Raw genomic sequence first — 20691 nt, 5'->3', positions numbered from 1 at the left:
TGAGAAAACATTTAATTTGTACAGAATAACACTTCATTTTTCTAAATCCTTGCATGTTTTTCTGCTGCTGCACACAAATTGGGTACCCAGTGGTGCTGCAGAATGAAGCAATCTCCTTCCTGTCATAGGGAGACTGAGAAGAGACTACGATAGAACTAGAACAACAATTAAATTCTGAGAGCAAATCAAATTGCTTGGCTAACATTATGTCTAATGAATCTTAGGAAATGTCTCTTCCCTGAGAAATGTTATCAGACAAAGATTTTAATGTCTTCATTCTGTCTCTCAACTTCAGTCTTCTATCCCCATACTTACAAATAGCATAATTGAGAAGTTTCAGAACTCTGGTGTTTTAGGGGGCACTTAAAATTCTTTTCAATTAATATATTAGTAATCATAAGTGCATTTTATGAAAAATAGCTTGCTCACTATTGCTGGCTTTCCCCAACAATGCACTGCCATATTCCAGAAGAAAGCACACAGATGGTAAGCCCAAAAGGAATGGCCAAAATCTTAACTAAGCCAAGAATCCTTTAACATTCAGACAGATTAAATAAGTTGTGGGAACAGGGAAGTTTCAAAAATCACAGACTTACACCTAAACACTTTATCCTTGAATTTTCAAAGTTTTTATAAAATTGCAGCATGTACTAGTAGTACTTAGAATACCGTTTAAATATAGATGTTCATGATAAGCTTTTATAGGAATGACTTTCCATTTTTTTAATTTCATAAATGTGAAAGGGTGGGAAGAACAGTAACTTATGAGATCTCACCAGGATAGCACGAAACACAGTGGAACCAATTCCTTCAGCCACTTCATATTCTCCTTTTTCATTGGGCCGTGTGAAGTTATGTTCCCTTCCAGAACCAAACATCCTATATAGAGAAAAAACAAAACAAAAACGTTATTCAAAATCCACATAGAGCACATCAGTATTTGAATTCAATTTGCTAAAACTTTAGAAGGAATTATAGGAAATTCAGAATATGCACTGTTAAGAGATTTGCAGACTTTACAAGTGGTTACATTATGTTCATATATCCAAAGGAAAATATTTTGAAATGTTTAGTATATTTTAATGCATGCAAAATATGCATTTATTCAAAAACATTAATCTCTGAATTCAAACTTTAAGATAGAAGTGTTTTGCAACTTTTAATACAGTAATGTGTGTGTGAAACTGGATGAATAAGGAAAAACACTGATTTCCACATTAGTAGTATTATTAAACAGGCTATTCTTCAGATTCTTCTGAAGATGAAACATTATTTTTTTAAAAAGAGATCTTCCCTACATTAAAATAACCAACCACTCTGTTTTTTGGAAGATTTGCAATTAATATCAAACTGACATGTTTCAAAATAGCAAGTTAGCGGAGACTGAACATGCAGTACATTAAGCTTCATATCTGTTGTGATTCCGTGCCAGCCTGTGTTCCTGGCAGCTGAGTCCGGGGAATCAGAGGAGGAGGAGGAGAAGGAGGGGCCTGAGGAGCCATCAGAGTCAGAGGAAGGCTCTGATGAGTTACAAGACTTACAAAGTGAGGAAGAACCTGGCCCCTCCACTCGTGGTCAAGCTGAAAGCCAGCTGTGCTGGGAGGATGAGTCAGACTCAGAGGCAGCACAGCTGGAAGACCTCAGAGACACACGTAGACAGGTCACATGAGTAAATCAGAGGAAGGCAATGGGTTGACTCCAGGGGAGAAGGAGAAAGCAGTGAGAAGCCACGCCTTGGGGGCTGCGTAACAAAAGGGGAATGTGTGGGCAGGGCTGGTTGCTGGAGGCAACCATTTGCAAAGAACTTCTGTGTCAAGAGATGATGCTCTATTTTACCACTGAATTATCTCCTGTTTTGGCTCATGCTCCATTTTGTTTTGTGAATAAGGTCTGTACCTCAAATAAAAAAGGGTTTATTTTTCCAGTCTACTGTTAAAAGAGGGGTTGCCTTGTGAAGTAACAAGGGCATACGTAGGCTGGGACAGAACAATATCATGTTCATCACCACCCTTTCCACAAACTTTGGCCTTGGTTACTAGAGCCTCTCCAAAGTTGCCTGTTATGTTTAATTAGGGAAATAATTAAATAGGAAACAATAACAGAATTGTTACATTTTAGTTAAGTTTAAATATAAATTAAATCAGCTGTTTTAATTACTTCTTGCTTTCCCCTTTTCTGCCCCTATTATTTTTCAGTGAGGCTCACAACGTATTCAAAAGCTAAGTGTGGCCCTTGGTATTTAAAAAAAAGTCTCTTACTATAGATAAATGAGTTGTCAATGTATGCATCCTCATTATCACATACTCCACTCCAAAATGAATTTGACACCACTGAAAAATTTTACGTTAGGTAATTTCAAAATAACAAAAGTATTATTTGAAAAGTAATTATTGAGAAAAAAAGCCATGAAGTGTCTTATTTCCAGGAAGGATAGACTTGTCTAAAAAGAAACCACACAACAGCTAAATTGTACTTCATGAAAAATATAGTAACACAGATTAAAGGAGACTAACTGCATCTGAAATGTTACACTCAAGTGTTCCGACAGCAATTGCACTAGCAGTTACTTATATACTGCTTCACAGTGCTTTACAACCCTCTCTAAGCGATTTACAAAGTCAGCCTATTGCCCTCAACAATCTAGCTCCTCATTTTACCAACCTCAGAAGGCTGGAAGGCTGAGTCAACCTTGAGCCAGTGAGAATCGAAGTGCTGGCAATCAGCAGAATTAGCCTGCAATATTGCATTCTAACCCGTGCCACTATGGCTCTTTGACAAAAACAGCAAATAGTGAAATCAAAAATATTTCACAATACTAAGACATTTGTTTTTAGCCATGATTTACAGGGATATCTGATGGTACATATGCAATAAAAAGCAATACCAACCTGCCCAGCATTGTATTTGGCTGTGCAGTAAAAACTGAAGGATCTACAACAAATCGAGTATTGTCCACTATAAGTGTTACTCTCTCTGAAGTCCTTATGTTCCGTGCGCCCTCTTTTGCATTCTCATACACAAAAACCATTTCTCCGGCATTCTTGCAAATCCCGTCTGAACTTGACTGGCTGCTGTTTCTACTACTGTTTCCTAGACTGCTACTGGAGCCATTCGGAGAAACTTTCTGAGGACGAGGGCTGCTTGGTCGAGATGAACTATGATCCTTCTCACGTTCTGCAATGGAAAAATAATACAACTATTTAACACTGAATTGCAGTATCAGAACACATTATCTCAGGAGCATATTTACAATGGCAACAGTTTTTCCACATTAAGCCAAACATATTTTTTAATGTTGGTTTGTTGCCAGTAGTAACTCAGGGTACTACCTCAGGATATGTCAGAGAAAAGAGGCAGTCTCCTGGCACTAGCATTAGGTATGTTACTTATAAATTAATAAAGGTAGGACAAAAACAACTAATAAAGAAATTTATTTATTTATTTATTTATTTATTTATTTATTTATTTATTTATTTATTTATTTATTTATTTAGTTTTCTATACCGCCCTATTCCCGAAGGACTCAGGGCGGTTTACAGGGCAGCATATAAAAGACAATATAAAAAGATAATATAAAATTAAAATGAATTAAATTAAAGCCCAACAATTACAACATTAAAAAGCTAAAACCCCTTCAGTAATCCAGCATAATCCAGCAATGAGATAAGACTTTAAATTATTCTAAAGTTTGATGTACCATAGACCAGTTTTCCCTAATGGGGTTCTCTCCAGATAGTTTGGATTACATACTCCATCACAAAAGGCTTGCCAGTATCCAAAACACAGGGAAGAGGATAGATTGACGAAAAATGTCATACAACCAGTTTCCATGCTTAGGCCTCAAGACAGCATATCATACAGAACATACACATGTAACATTGTACTCAAACATTTTGAGGGTTAAGTAATTTCCTCAGTAATTTTTACTTTCACACAAATTATATATATATTAAATGGTGAATGAGTTTTATGTTTCTGCCATCCCGGAGGTGGTTACTGCATTATTAGATTCCTCTTCCACTCTATGGTATACCCTCCACTATCTTAGATATTTTATTTTTAATGTATTTATTCTCTTACCATTTTAATCTTTTATATTGTTATATCACATCGTAAGTTACCCAGAGTCATGAGATATGGGCAGAGAATAAATGTAATAAATAAATATTCCCAATGGGAATCTTAATAATGTTAATTTTAAAGCTTTCACGTTTTAGGTCTGTGACACAAGAACCCAAGATTTTGTTTGACAAAGATACTTACTTTCTAAAAAAAAACCCTAGACAGTAAATAACTAAAACATACCTCCTTGATGTTGTCTTGTTGGCGAAGTAACATTTCTGATGCATGGAGTGAGCTGGGACTCAAGACGTTCATGGGATGAGTCACGTGATCTATCACTTGACCTTCTTCGCTCTCTTGATCTTTCATGCCCACCACTAGCCCCATGAAGACTCATTTTGCTACAATTGCCCGTAACAAGATGAGATGAAGTACTAGAAGAAAGGTGAACAGGATGAGATAGTATTTAGAATCTTTAAGTAGTCAATATAAAATAATCTTATATTGTGAATGTTTATTTTTTCAATTTCAATAGTAATCTGTTTAGAAGAGGCATGTCGCTTGTGGGAAAGTCATATTTATATGGTAGGATTTTCACCTTTTCATGACACCCTGACAACATGTTCATACTGAGTTGGGAAATGTCTTAGAAACAAAATGAGCCAAACCAGAAATGCAATGGATGTCCGGATCAGATGCCTGAAGGCTGTCAGGAACTCATGCTGCATCACACTTCAATGATTGCAATATCCTGGGTCATGAGATTGCCTTCTGATTAAGATTCTTAAGTGTGTACAGAAACTGTTAGTCCATGTGCAAACAGGTGAAAACTGTTTCACAAAATAATAACTCAATTTTAACCAGTGTACTGGCTGCCAATAGGTTTCTGAGGATATTTCAAAAGCTGATTATTACCTATAAGACGATATGTTCCTGGTAGAATCCGACCTAACATTTGAAATGTGATTGCATGTTGTATCTCTTCAACCCTTATGGCGCTAAGGGGAGAGGGATCAAAAATATTGCCTTTCCTTTGAAACAGCCTGACACTGTCCATTTATGAATGGTTCCCTTTCTATCCAGTCTTTCAAATATTAATTGTTGTCATATATTATTGTTATATATTACCAACCAGGCTTATTGTCTTTTAACTATTTTGAGATTTTTTTATATTTCACAGATAAATATGAAAGCTACACAAAGTTCTTTGGCTACAGTATTATATAAATCATGAAATATACATTTTACATTATGAAGCATGTCAATTTTTTTAAAATTCTTCCCTTTTCTATAGAAATCTCAATCTGCTCTATTTGAAAAAAAATTAAAGTATTTCAGGCTACATAGAACTAACATTTCTACTAGTTGCTTAATATCAAAGTAAAGTGCTAATCAACTAGAACAGGGGTGTCAAACTTGCAATGACATGTCATGACGTATTGTGACTTTTTCCCCATTGCTGGCAATGGGGTGGGCGCAGTTTTGCCATGATGCATCCAGCCCGCAGGCCAGCAGTTTGATTACCCTGAACTAGAACATTAAAATCATATTTGGCCTGGTAACATTCTATTAAACCAACTAAACACAATACGAAAGGTACCTACATTTTTTTCCTCTTATACAGTACTAACAAAATAAAGAACACCATTCTTGTGACATCCAATGGCCTTCTACAACCGAAGTCCCACAGATGTGCACAAAGCCTACAAATGGAAGGCATGAAGATTGGCAAAGCCACTGTAATCCACATACTGTTTCAAAACTACTGAAATTGGTTACAGTAATATCCAAAACAGTGGATACAATTCAGGACCAAATAAAAGGTCACTTCTAAGAAAGTGAATGTATTCAAAGAATGGATCCATTTAGAAAAAAAATTAGAATTGCCACATGAAGTGCAGCAGCAGCAGTTTTTATCCTGCTGAGCACCTCAATTATACGGAATCCATTAGACCAGGGATGTCTTCGCGACGTATTGCAACTTTTTCCCCATTGGCAGCAATGGGGTGGACACGGTTTTGGCATGACGCATCCAGCCCGCGGGCCGGCAGTTTGACACCCCTGCATTAGACTTTCGGATCAATATCACTACAGTCTCAATTGTATATAGGTACACAGAACTTAGGATACTGTCCTAGAAAGGAGGAAATGGCAAACCATTTCTGAAAAACCTTGCGAAGAAAACTGCAGAGACTTGCCCAGGCACTCTGTGAGAATCCAACATGACTGAATTGAAAAAAGCACCAATACCCCCCCCAAAACTACAGTTTTCTGGCAATTAAAAGGGGAAGGGAAGAAGCGAATCACTGGTAGCCATGTGAACTCCAAATCCCACCCCCTCTCTTCTGCTTGCATAGCTTTAGGTCAGAGGTTCCCAACCGAGGTCCGAGACGATATTCCAGGGGATGTGAAAACTTGGGTTTAGACGTTTCAAAATTATAGCGTATATGCATAATTCATTGTCGTTATTTCGAACTTTTGTAAGGGGTGCGAGAATGTCAGAAGCGTTCTAGATGTGCGGGGTATAGAAAAGGTTGGGAATCGCTGCTTTAAGTGGATGAAGGAAATGGGGATACGAAGAGATACTAATGTGAAAGTATGTATTTATCTACACATTTAAAATAACCAATGTTATAGAACTACTTGACTACATTAAACCAATACGTTAAATGAAATATAACATTTCTTGTATTAAAATAACTTTATCTGAGAAAGAAAGAAGACAAAATTACATAAATTAGGGATAGCAATTTATATAACTTTGTAATTTTCAAAAATAGTAATTTTTTAAATGTTACTGGTAAACACTGAATGTTCCTTGCTGCCCAATATTGTATGTTATGTTTTCAAGTCCAAGACCTATTATGTTTAATGGCCCTTGCTTGTGAGCCTGCAATGTTGGTAATATTAAGCAAAACATTGGATAACAGATTCATAAAAATACTCAACTAATCCATTAAAAGGTTTGGAAGTTATAAAATTAATACAAATTATACTAACAACCGACTAAACATAAGATCTTTTTAATTCTGAATGAAAGGAACTGAACTAAAATATACAAACTAGACTTAAAAGCAGAACTCAAAGTGTACATAAACAGCTATTTTTAAATTTCATTTTAATTGAGCACATACTTTTCGAAGTTCTACTCATTCAAAACAAATAACTACTTCTCGCAAAGTTTTATTAATTACATCAAAAACCTCCTTCTTTTTAAAATGTAAGATCTTTCCATATTTTAAACATGAATAGAATAAAAAAATGAAATCAATGGCAATAAAGTCTCAGGAGAAAAATATTACCAGTACTCTTTGCACCATTGTTGTAAGCCAGTCCTAGAGTAGCCCCACGGTTCAATACATGTATGCATGCATACATACATAGATTTGAAATTTTAAAATTCCAATTATATTAGGCAGTAAGGAAAGAAACCCTTTTAAATAATGATAAAGAAGAATAACAATCTTCAAAACTTTAATACTTCATACAACTGATCTTGGAAATGTCAAAAGTTTTGATCCATTAGCAAGGAATTAATTTTACATATTAGTACAGCTAACCATGTTGAAAAGCACTCATAGCATCAATTATGACTGATAAATTAGACAAATGGATATGTATTTTATCAAATCATAGCTTTCACTAAGTACTAATTGCTTAGTCTATAATAAAACACGTTTTCTATGTACTAAAATGGTTTTTAGTTTTTTAAATTTTAATTAACACTGAAGTTTTTCTATCAACAGAATTAAGCTAAAATATAATAATAGCCAGAATATACCTCCAGTATATATATTTGCACCTGTTATATTCTGACCATGGAAATTCCGATAAAAGAAGATAGAAAAGTTATCACATCTATTTAGAAACAATAACAGTAATTTTATAGACACAAAGATGGCAAATTTATCAGGAAGTTATTTGTCACATATGTAAAATAAGTTTTTTCTTCTTCTAAAATAACAATATTTTTATCCAGTTAGTATATATTCCTGCTTCTGCACTTGAAAGTTATTTTCATTCCAATGGCTTTACATATTCTGTATGGATAGATGCATGGATAAAATATGCCTAAAAATAAGAAAGACAAGTTCTTGGGAAAATAGAATTTGTTCTTAACCAGCAAACCACAAATAAATCATATTACAGAAATTTTGTATTATGAAAATACACCCCATATTCCATCCAAAAGAAATAGAAAATGGGAAAAGCTTACTGAAATAACTCATATTGTATTTTATTGTTTCTCATCCTTTCCTTTTGAAGTCATTTTCCAAACCTATAAGCTGCTTTGGCCACCTAATGAGAAGGAAGGACTCACTGGAGAAGAGCCTAATGCTGGGAAAGATTGAGGGCAAGAGAAGAAGGGGACGACAGAGAATGAGGTGGCTGGATGGAGTCACTGAAGCAGTAGGTGTGAGCCTAAATGGACTCCAGAAGAAGGCCTGAAGGAATGTTGTCTATGGGGTCGCAATGGGTCGGACACGACTTCGCAACTAACAACAACAAGCTGCTTAAGGAGAAGTGTTAGTTGATTAAAAAAAATCTCAAACCCTACAGCAGGGAATAAATAAAAAGGTAACTTTAAAACTCTGCAATTTAGTCATGATGGAATATTTTCACCAAATAAGTAGACATTTTGCCCCTATTTCTAGACATATATGAAATCCATTTGTCCTGTCCACTGATATAAGAGCTGGTAAGCATTTTCCCTTTTTTATTTTCATCCCTCCATCCACCTAATTAGTTCTAGATACTCTAGCACAGGGAAATGTGATGCCGAAAGAAAAAAATAGGAAACTTCAAATACAGGAGCAAAAATCTGCTTACCACAGCACTAGATGAAACACACAGTTTTTGCTCATTCCAGAAAGGTTTGGCTCAATAGCAATCTTATAAAACCCGCATAATGAAACACAATCTTCTTCAGAAATTTCCGAACACAAGCCAAGTTCATGCATATTAATACTTGGATGTATCTACAGTAAACACATGCTACAGGAAGCATGCCTCATGACTCAGATAAAATGCTTCCTTCTCAAGTGATTAAAAACTCTAGTGAGATAGTAATCATGCTACAAAAATTTCCTCAAAAACAATAGTATAAACATTTGTACCCAATGTTCTCATCAACCAATTGAATGACATTCATTAAGGAAATAGATGTTCTCTTGTTTGCAGATTCTTCCTCCAAATTTACTCAAGATTCTGGACAACATACCCAAAAAAGATTTGGGTAAATTTGCAGGGGAAAGTGAAATGTCTTCAAACAATGTTATCATGTTAACTCTTAAGATTCCTAAAAACAAAATGTTTAAATAGTAATGAAAATATAGTTCTCACTGCTTTAGTGAGAACTAAACACCTTCAAAGTGAATCTATTTCACATTTATATTAGAAATTAAATCACACTATAAAAGTTATAGTGTGTGTCTGTGTGTGTGCATGCGTTTGAAAATGCACAGGAAAATTTTACAGAATAACACTAAAACAGCAGCTTTATAATGTAAAGTTCAACCAGCTGCATTATTCAACTTTCCCTCCCCATTAGGTTTTGATCTTATCTTGCATAATTCCTTTCTTTTGTCAAATTCCTATTAGTCAACTGCTAGTATTGTCTTTATTTTTTTCTTCACTTTTAAAAAATGTATGCAGTGTCTGAAAGTGATTTGTTTATGGACATTTCATTCCAGGAAAAAATACTGCCAAATACAATTTTGCTTTACTTGAATATTTATATCCAAGCAAACGAGCTATGATTTCCCATTCTCCTCAAATATTTTAGTTTTGTTACATTTGTTTAATGAGAAAAGTAAACCTTTGAGATATTTATAAAACATGTTAAATTAAATGCCTCCTTTTAGTTTTGTTTATTAAACAGACTATTCTGCTAGATTAGATTTCAGTTTCTCACTTTGTCCCCCTAGAAAACCCATGTTAATTATAAATCCAGGCAGAAGACTTTATAAGACTCCATATAATTAGAATACTCTTAATATACAGGGATTTGTAGCCCAGACTTCTAAGTTCAACCTCCTTGCTCAACTTCTATTATATTGTTGTTGCTACTATATAGCAGGCTCTTCAGATTGTTTTGGGGGTGATAGCTGATCCAAGCTATTTCCATAAAGCAATCTGAAATGTGGCTTGCTGATAATAATTTACTGGCCAGCCAATCACATACAGCAGAAACGTCTTGATAGAATACATTCATATAACTTTAGAGATGCTCTCATGGAGTAGATCTGTATTATGACACTGTAATTTATTCTAACTATTCAAATTAATAGATTAAGCATCACAAATAACAGCTGGAAAAATGCACAACAATATTAACAGAAACCAAAAAGTAAACTGTAGAAAGATATGATCTATTTTCATACTGTTGAATAAGGTAAGGGTGATATGACATAACTTGCATCTTACACTCATGAACCATCTTTTTACTTCCTTATTAAAGCAACCAGAGTGAACTTGAAACTTTAAACACTACCTTTATAAATTCTTGGCCTAGAAGGCCACAAATAGAGCAAAAAAAAAACACTAAAGAAAGCTAAACAATCATCAAAAACTTTAAATACATTATTTCATATATTTTCTATTTTTGCTCAATTCAGCTTTTGCTCGATAATATTTTTATTTATATTATAGCTGCTATTTTAAATCCACGGTCACACAGCTTCTCTTTATCATATAAATATTTCAAGAGATCAATTACACAAAGAACTATCCCTCTCCTTTATATATTTCCTTCTCAGTTAGGTACTGAAAACTGGATTGGATTGTTAACAGATACGCACCTGCTTTTTGGGTAGAAAAGGGTAGGAACACAAAAACACGGAGAAAATGTTGAAAACAAAGTACAAAAGCAATCTGCTGCTCCTCTCCAGCCTGCAGGTTTAGAAGCCAGTTCAGCATTCTCTGGCATTACTTGCTAAGTTCAGCATATTTGTTATTTCCATTCTCCTCTCAATAATCTACAGCATTATTAGCCTCATTTTCTAGCAGCCTCCTTTCTTCTCCATCTCAAGGGGAACACTCTTGTTACAGCTTTTCAGTCCATTAAGTGCTCAGAGAGGTAAGCCCCCAAGATATTATTTCAATTCATTTTCTCACAGCCACTGACTCAGCCGTGCACAGTGCAGCACTGACGTCTAGCCTCAGAGCCTCCAGTAAGCTGAATTGATGCTTACCGTTTCCTTTTTTGTAAGCTGCCATTGGCTGGCATATTTGATGGATAGCGTACAGAACGCATAAGGAAAGAGCTGCCTGGTATACTGCCAAGTGCCATCTGTGAAGCTATTTCTAGCCCTACCCGCTTGTCAAGATTTTAATAAACTAATAAAGCATCTGAAATGTTTCTTCAGTCACCTATCTTTCATGCCTTATTCGTTAGGCTTTCATTGCAGCAGAAACAGCAGAATTCATTCAGCATATAATAATCTGTCTGGACAGAAATTCACAGCAAAAGGCTCTTAATAAAAGCCCCGTGCTATTTGTTTAAAACACAGGAAAGACAAATGTCGTGAGAAATTTGTGTCAAGAAAATGCATGTACAAAATAAGCGTGAGATACTCTTTATTCTAAGCATAATATTTTGTCCCCCAATGTAACATATCAGTTACACTAGTACAAAGGAAAATCTAAGGTTTTAATTTCAAAGAGCAAGCCGGAAGAACAAAAATATAAAGTTTCTGATCTAAAATCCCAGCAAAGCTCTGAATTTGGAAGAGATGCTGTGCAATATATAGGGGATACAGCACCCATCTATGACTTATTGAAACAACCGTGACTGTTTCCCAACTAAACGGCAACTGTCAAAGCCTTCACAGAGCAACCCCACAACTACTGTCTTACATCTGTACCATACTAATCTATTTTTACACCTACGACCTGTCTGCTTTATTCAGGTCTTAAGATGCAAATAAAACAATTCTTTCAAGGAATGCTAAAAAAGAGGAAGGGACATAGCTCAATATGCAAAAGGCATAAAGCAAATATGGCTGGCAAATTAAAAGGCCACATCTGCTCACATAGATAGGGATGGACAGGTTCTACCACCCTAGGTTAGGGGCTGCAAATCAGCTTTCTCACCTGCCAGCAGGCCACAGGAGACCATCTACTTAATGTCATTGGAAGGCACAGAGCTGGAAGATGTTAAAACAATTTCAGTTAAAGGCTAAGGGGGGGAATGGATTCCACAGCCTCTCACATGAAACTATATCCATTACCCTTTGCATTTTCAAAGAAAAGCATTATTATATTCACTTACTTCTTATTATATGTAACTAGATATCCAGAATCCAAATTCAGATTTAAGATTTTTTTAAAAATCTAGAAACAGCTACAAATACATAAGGAAACAATAGCAAATGACTTCTAAATCAGGATGCAATTCTGCGGAAATGTGAAAAATGTGAGTCATAAACTAAATGAAAACATTTTGTGTATTTAGCTCTCACAAATGCTGAGAATATTTTGAATATATAGAGTTGTATTCAATTCTGCCTTCTAGAATACCACCTGCCATACAGGCAGTCCTCATTTAGCAGCCACAATTAAGAGCCAGCAATTTGGTTGTTAAATGAAGTGACTGCAAAGTGTAGCATCATGATTTTATTATTCTATTTCAGCTTTCCTTTACTTTGTAGATCAACAAAGCTCATAAATACAATTGGTTTTTCATCACCAACATAACTGCAAAAGTCTCTAAGCAAAGGCAGTCAGATCAGACTTTCTTCAATATGAGCTTGTTCAACCACCACCTTTTCAATATAAATATTATCATGTCCGCTCCCAAAGAAAAGAGGACATGAGGTCTACCCCTATTTCTCTTTTGCACACCTCAATTTGCATAAAAGTTACTAGAATCTCTGGAGTGGGACATAAACAGAATTGTGCATGGGAAGAACAATGGAAACCATTGTTACATGAGCAACTTACAGACATAACACTGCAGCCAGTACTGCAGCCATGAAACCATGTTGTTTCTAGAAAAATAGAAATTCATCATGTTGAGATTAAATCTAAGCTTGTTTATACCCATCACAACTCCACAAACTGGGTTAAACTGGCTGGAAATGTTTCCAGCCAGGCTCAAAGCACCAATGAAAAGCTGACTATCATCAGTGGACTCAAGATACCTTGGACCAAAGAAATATATGACTTCTCTCAATAGCTTCATATACATGCTACAACCACCCTGACAGTTTCTTATCCACTAGTACCAGCTGAAACCACCCACAAACAGAAGAACTTTTGCAGAAAGGTACCTTCAACCCTTTACCCCAAAGGCAGCCCAGTAGGATAACATGATAGTAAGAAAAGCTCCGGAGAGAATCTGGATTGAAAAGAATTTCATAAAGGTTCTTTATACCTGAATCATCAACACCTCGCCTTCTGAACAAGAAGTACCAATACCACAAAAGGGAAGTTGGAAATAAGGCAACAATTCTCCAACAAAGCTAGATCAGACTTTGTCTAATATAGAAGTTTCTTTAAATCACCACCTTGTTCAAGACAGGCAGGATCATGTTTTCACAGAAAGAAGCATTAGCCATCTCTTGGATCCAGCCACTGATATATCTATTCAATGCTAGAAGGAACCAGGAAGGGCATTGTGCCTGATCATATGTACCAACTTTCACACTAGAGAGAGCCCTCAAGCTTCCCAAAGTTCAAACTAATCTCAGATAACATTACAAAATATTATCTCGCATATTGTCACATCAAAATCTGTCAAAGAAGCTTCAAGCTTAAAATTAATATAAGCAATTTTATCCTTGAATTATTTGGCAAAACTGTCACAGTTGCCAGTTGAAGCAGTTCCACTATTCCTCTAAAGATGGGAGTAAGCGAATCTAAGCAAAACCACTAGAAATTGCAGACACAATAAAAACAGAGAAGTCAGCATGTTTCACCACCCTTAACAATGTATAACATATTACTGTAGAACGTGAGCACATACCTGTGGCCAGTCTTATTCATTTCTTGCTAAAAGGCTGGAACTCACATAAGTTACAGGAAAGGAGAAGGAACATGAAGCAACATGAAGCATCAAACATACCCTTCTCTTAATATCTAACTTTCTATGTGCAGGAAGATAATGTACCTAATTGGGTAAAGCTGGACTATGTGTATAAACAAGCTAGAATTATGGTTCATTTTTAACCCAATCTTTTTAGTTTTTATTAAATAAATACAAATTGGCATCCTATTAGAGATGGGGTATTGTTGTCTGAACAATTATTACAACCATTTAACTGGTGAACCATTCAATAAAGACTGATAGTGTCTTTGTGTACAGTGGAAGCTGCCTTTGTGGAAATTTTGCAATGATACAACTGCTATAATTATTTGATTAATCAGATTATCAAAATTTTGGGCATATTGTTTCACCCAAAACTTATAACAATATTCTATCTTCTGGTTCCTGAAATCCATGAACATACAGAAGGTTTTCAAAAGAACCATCACATGGAAAAAGACCAGAGACAACCTTTCAGAAATGCAAATCTATACTAATATACCACTTGAGTTTCTAATATGTTGATCTAAAATTGTTTTTGCACATTTTTGAATATCCATATACCAGTAATTAAAATGAAATTTCATTCAATATTGTTAAAAACTTTATTTTAAAAATAATTAATGATTTATACAAAACATGTTTTCAATAAATATAATCCATAATTATTAACATAATTTGATCATTACAAGCAGAAGCTATAAATGGAATATATTGGTTTAAAATTTATTTCTACCTGAATTCACCCAACCCTAAACAAGGCTTTATTTGCATTAACTATAGTTCTGTATGAAATGCACTAAGTCATGGTGCAAAAACCATGTTTTTAAAATAAGCTATAATTAATTCAAGATCAAACAGAATCCATTCTATTTTATTACAGAGAATCTAGCTAGGATTTTGAAAAATCAAAGCATATAGTACATAAAATTATACTCATTCATCACAACTATTTGAAGGAAACCATCTCTGCATGAGAAATATGCTTTGTTCCATAACAGCCAATTGGTCATATTGTTGGTCTTTTCCATGAAAACATTTCTCAGTGGAAGGTTTTATAGACTCCAATTATGGCAGCTATGTACAAGGATTCTTGTAAAGACTCCCTTTGGCACCTGGGAGTTCGGCCACCATTCTATTCTATTTTTTAAAAAAAAATATTTTAAATAAATTAGGAAAGTTGCCATGCTGTTAAGTGAAGCAGCAGATTTTAACATTATCTTTATTTTGTAGAATGTACTCCTAGATGTTTCATAGGCCCAAAAGGCAGTCTCAGAAAACAATAATAGCGAGTTGGTGCTATATACTGCTCTGTTTCTAAATTTGTCCAACTGCCCAGATGCGTCTCCCTGCTTAGATAAAATGCCAGAGTAAGCCAATCAAAACTCAGGCATATAGTCCTATTAACAAACAAGCCTAACATAACTTCAAATGTAAAAGACGTATATATTTTAGATCAAATAAGGGCAATACCAACAGGTCTACTTTAGGGTCTGATTAAGGGAAATGTGCACAAACATAAGGCCAAATATTATGGCTCTGAGAAAGGAGGCCGTTTTACTCTTCAAACTGCATTTTAATATGTTCTGCAGATGAATAAAGAGACTGTTTTAACTGATTAGATACTTATATTCTATAAAATACTATTACAATTGATAAAATGATCATTCAGAGAAGTAGTTGTAGCTATCTAAGAATTAGGAATGCACATTACCAAATAAAATAAAATAAAAAGTCAATAATACAAATTAAAGGCAAATAAGGATAAAGCCACATCAGGAATTAGATGATCTTACTTTAGGCAGCAAATGTCTATTATAGTTTGTAACTAAGATGTTATCAGATAAGAATTACTTTTTATTTATTAAATGTATATGATACCCAGTTGGTATTAAGCAACTCTGTGTGGTTTAAATTTGTACATTACATTAAATATTTATTTATTTATTTAATTGGATTTGTATACCGCCCTATTCCCGTAGGACTCAGGGCGGTTTACAGGGCAGTTAAAACCATGAATACAAAAAATTAAAAACAAATAAAACAATTAAATTAAATTCAAGCCCCAAGAGTAAATCTAAAACCCAGTTAAATTAACAATCCCACAGTCTCGACCAAACAGATCGAAGAGCCAAGTTTTCAGGTCCCGGTGAAATGAGCGAAGGTCGGGGGCAGTCCTAAGTTCTGTGGGTAGTTGGTTCCATAGGGCAGGCGCACCCACAGAGAACGCCCTTCCCCTGGGAATAACCCGTCGGCATTCATTAACCGGCGGTACCCTGAGAAGGCCCTCCCTGTGGGGGCGCACAGGACGATGGGAAGATGATGCCGGCAGCAGGTGTTCCCTTAGATAGGTGTTCCCACATTAAATATGACCCAAAATAAGATAGAGGTATGAAATAGAATAATAGGATATTATAGTAGTGCAATGGCCACAAATATCTAAATCACTGACAGACTTATTAGTTATTAGTAGCAAATGAACAAAATTATCAGGATTATTTCTACGTGACTACAATGAAATTGTACAACATTTTATAAGTAATTTATAATTTAGAAGACAAGAATTGTGCATTAAAACATGAGTACCCAAGTATTTAAAAAAATTGTGTATTAGCCCATGAACAGTAATCTATTTTACACTGTACAATTTTAATGATTAATCTGAATCTCTGGAATAGTAAAAGAAAAATACTGATTTTTAAAGAATTATAATTCAAGAAAACCCAGTTATGAATTAGTACAACAAAAAACTTAAGAGGAATAAAAAGCATGTGTGTTCATAAGGCAGTTATACTATAAAATAAATGATTAATAGGCAATTTTTGTTAGACAATACCAGCCAAAGGACTATTATTTAATCTACTCAAAGAGTTATATTAGTTAAAAGCTTTATAAAAGTGTAGATGGTGTCAAAAGAACAGGTAATATCTAATATGACTCTCCACTAGAAGGTATTGTCTAATGAAAGAGAGAAAGGGAAATTTCTCACATTGCCTCAGTTTCATTCTTAAGGACAGTAGCCCTGGAAAAGTGGTTATGGAATACTAAAAGTCGGTGACTGGAAGCTTTTCCTATTCAAATTCTATTAGAATCACTAGAGTGCTAACCAATGCTTTAAATATACTATGTAAAATACTAACATTTAAATTAATAGAGAATTAAAAATGTTACTCAAGGGTCGCAAAATACATGACAACCTGGAATAATAACAGTCATTATAAAGTACCTGGATTTTTTTTATAGTAAAATGGATTACATAATTTGTGGCTCTTACGATACACATAAAAAGTCCCAGTTAAGATAAACTGACGATGTTCACACTATTAATACACAACTTATTGAAAACCTTGTCTCTGGATACCAACTGTTGTTGGTATTAACTCAAACCAGCCATCCTAACTCTCCAAAAACAAGATGTTCCCCACATTCACCACAAATGAGATGTTCACAAACAGGTGGTGGTGGTGTCGTTTTGTTCGATTCGCACTGCAACTATCTAAACACAATGCAGCATTTCCAATGAATTTTCCACATAAAAGTGCGGAAACAATATAGCATAGTAAAAGCTTTTGGCCAAACATGACGGGCCCGTCTCCCAATTTGTTTTTTTTTAAATAGGATCACCACTTCGTTAGCTAGCTCTAAAAGCAAGAAAAAGCACCAACGATAGCCCACAGGACAGAATTGCGCAAAACAGAACGAGTGGAGGCCATGACAAGGCAATTTTCCTAGAAACTGCCACGCACACAAGCCCTCCAAAAAGCCTAACGCCGATTACCAGACGCGTGGAGGCGAACGGGAAATCTTCATCCTCGGCGTCAAATTACCTATTTTTCTTCCTCGGGAACAGCTTGTTTGCCGCAACGGAAACCACTCACCTCGATCTCCCTCTGCCCATCGCCTCCCCTGAAAAGCAGTGACTAGCCTCAAACTGCCATTAGCGACGTCTCCCTCAAAACCACCACCCCCACCACCCCGTCGTCATCCTTCTTCCCACGCTTGTCTATGTCGCACCCGGTACCTGCCAAGCCGTTTTAGTTGGCACACCTGGACGACACAATTAATTTACCCACAAGGCCATCCAACCGGCATCCTCACAGCCCAGCTGGCAACCTACAAAAACTCTCCCAAGTATTTACTCCTCCTCCTCCTCCTGAGATCTCCGGTCGAAGAAGCCCTACCTTCACCGGCTGTCCAACCTGTTGGTGTCGACTGCCCTTAAAACGACTAGAAGTCCCCCAAATCGGCAGTTTCCCAAAACTGGGACAATCGGGCTCTTCTGGCTTCTCCGGCGAGCTTCCTATCTATAACCCAAAGCGCGCACGCATACGCACGATACACACGTCTGGGATGTTAGCGGAAGATAAGAAGAGAGCCACCGCCAAATATCCTCCTTCGGTTCCCTACCCGACATGTCATCCATACAGCTGGCTTCATTAAAAACAAAAAAAACAAACCCGACCCCCGTATCACGAGTCCACCACCCAGACAACCACCACCACCACCCCGGCGTCCATCTTTCAGGGGGTTCCGAGTCTCAAGGCTTCCCTTTTACGGGCAAAGGGAACCGAAGGCGACGGCCACCGCCTCGGTCTCAGCCCTCAAGGGAGGCTTCCCGAACCCAACATCCCGACGGTTCTCCTTAGCGACAGGCAATTAGCGGTGTGTCCCCGCCCGCTCCCCCACCCCGCCACTGCTACCTCCACGACCCTGCTTCTCCACCTCACCTGCCGCGCCCGACCGTCGGGGCTCGAACGACTCCCGCTCCCCACGGCACCAACTACGGCTAGTACCGCCAGAGATACAAGTACAATTGGCTAGGCCCAGCCAACCGTCCGCTCGGCTCCCGCGAGAAGCGGACGAGCTCTATTCTGACGTCCGAACGCTCGCGATAGCTCGACCAGAAAAGGGGGAAGTCAAGTCAGTCGGGAGAAACCGGATCGAATTTTTCCCCGGGGAAAATCAGCTGATCTCTACCGCGACTCGGATCAAGTCGCCCGAGAGGGAGTTTGTGGTTGCGTGGCGACGGCCTGTTTCTTCTCGCTGCCCTCGTCCTCACGTTCCTTCCAGGAGTAGCGGCGGCGGCCCCTTCCTTCTGGCACTTAAATGCAGGGAACCGGCCCTTAAGGACCTCCTTCCCCCCACCACCCGAGCTGTGGCTCGGGGTGGACGGCCTGGCCCGGTATTTCAGCGCCGTTCCTTCTATGGTGGGTAAAAGGCACGTTCGGCTCCCCAGCGGCTTAAAGCCAAATCGTCATAGCTTCTCCCAAACTAGAATCTACACCAGGGGTAGGCAACCTCGGCTCTTTTATGACTCACGGACTTCAACTCCCAGAATTCCTGAGCCAGCCATGCTGGCTCAGGAATTCTGGGAGTTGAAGTCCGTGAGTCATAAAAGAGCCGAGGTTGCCTACCCCTGATCTATACCAAGAGATGGTTGATAAAATACAACGGTAAGAAGAAAAAAAAGGAAACCAATCTGCGCAGTTGTGACATTCAGACTGCGGCAGAGGGTGGCTTGGCCATCTTAACGAGAAGGAGTCCGGGCCGCCTTTATTGAGAAATTCTCATTTTGTTTAGTGTCTGTTTAGAAAGAAACCGCCTCAAGTTCCCTGGATATTGGTTCAGATTACAGGTTATAATCCCGCACTTGATCACTGAATCCATTGAGCTTCTTTGTGGCCGGGCATGGGGATCGTTGGTGCTTGTCTCGAAAGAAGAGCAAAAAGTCGGAAGGCCATTTACCAAGCACGCCTAATATCCGTGTGGTAATATGGGTCACTGGGCTAAAAATAGGAAACTACCTAATTTGCTTTGCAAATCCAGATATATTGTGTTATTCCATCAGAAGAGATTCCATGTAGTTTAGTGTTGAACTATGGAGTCCTTCATGCTCTCTGAGCTTGTGTGCTTGCAAGTATTTCATTATCTGATTAAGTCAGGTCAGTGGGAGTGAGTGGGGTTTGCTCCCTTTTTAAATACAATAGCTTGCTCTGCCAGTGTTGGTGGGGGTGTGCTTTTCTCCTTGGTGGTTACTGGATTAGATTACTGTTTTCTGCTTGATTGTTATCGAGATTGTTAATGCCAAACAAATAGAAAACAAACCTAATCTGGGAATTACCAAAGAGAAACACACACACACACACACACACACACACACACCTACCTACCCTGTTAGGGCAAACAGCTGTATATAAACAGTAAACCCACATTCACTAGCCCTTATGTTAACCTAGTTGGGTCATGTAATGTCTGCACGTAAGCAACCAAGAGTATTATATTGTTTAATACTGCCTTCATAAGTTATGTGTAGGTAAGTTGTGTGGCATTTCACATGCCTTTGCAGCTACAATAGTTCCTCGTTCATAAACCATTTTTTGAAAAATGGTTTAAAAGACTTGAAATTCATGAAGTCTGGTCAAAGTCAGGCATATCAAGAAGGAACTGTTTGCTTCTGTCCTCAATTTTACCCTAATGCTGTTAAAATTTAAAGCAAAACCACAGTAGAGTACCTCAGGCGACCCTGTTCCAATCCTGTTCAAGACTAAGCAAAAGAGTTAAACCTCAGTACTGAACTTACTGAGCAAGGCCTCACTCCATTA

At 37.1% G+C, this 20691-nt stretch overlaps 1 protein-coding gene across 5 annotated transcripts in view; it reads right to left on the bottom strand.

Moving 5' to 3' along the window:
* The window catches only part of BTBD10 (BTB domain containing 10), a 31243-nt gene extending 12255 nt beyond the window's left edge, over positions 1-18988 (bottom strand). The window contains exons 1-4 of one of the 5 annotated variants that reach the window (XM_081314711.1): positions 18817-18988; positions 4306-4496; positions 2889-3174; positions 777-879 (exon numbers count right to left, since the gene is read on the bottom strand). In XM_081314711.1, the coding sequence (XP_081170837.1) occupies positions 777-879; positions 2889-3174; positions 4306-4459 (543 nt within the window). In that variant the 5' untranslated portion in view covers positions 4460-4496; positions 18817-18988. Of the gene's footprint in view, positions 1-776; positions 880-2888; positions 3175-4305; positions 4497-10862; positions 10880-17867; positions 17885-17916; positions 17936-18270; positions 18521-18816 lie in introns of those variants that run through there. The other 4 variants (XM_081314712.1, XM_081314713.1, XM_081314714.1 and 1 more) reach the window with 4 other exon arrangements.
* Between the last annotated feature and the right edge of the window lie 1703 nt (positions 18989-20691).

The sequence above is a fragment of the Vipera berus genome (genome assembly GCF_964194415.1).
Source record: "Vipera berus genome assembly, chromosome: 1".
Classification (NCBI taxonomy): Eukaryota; Metazoa; Chordata; class Lepidosauria; order Squamata; family Viperidae; genus Vipera; species Vipera berus.
This window is presented reverse-complemented; position numbering and strand designations above follow the sequence as displayed.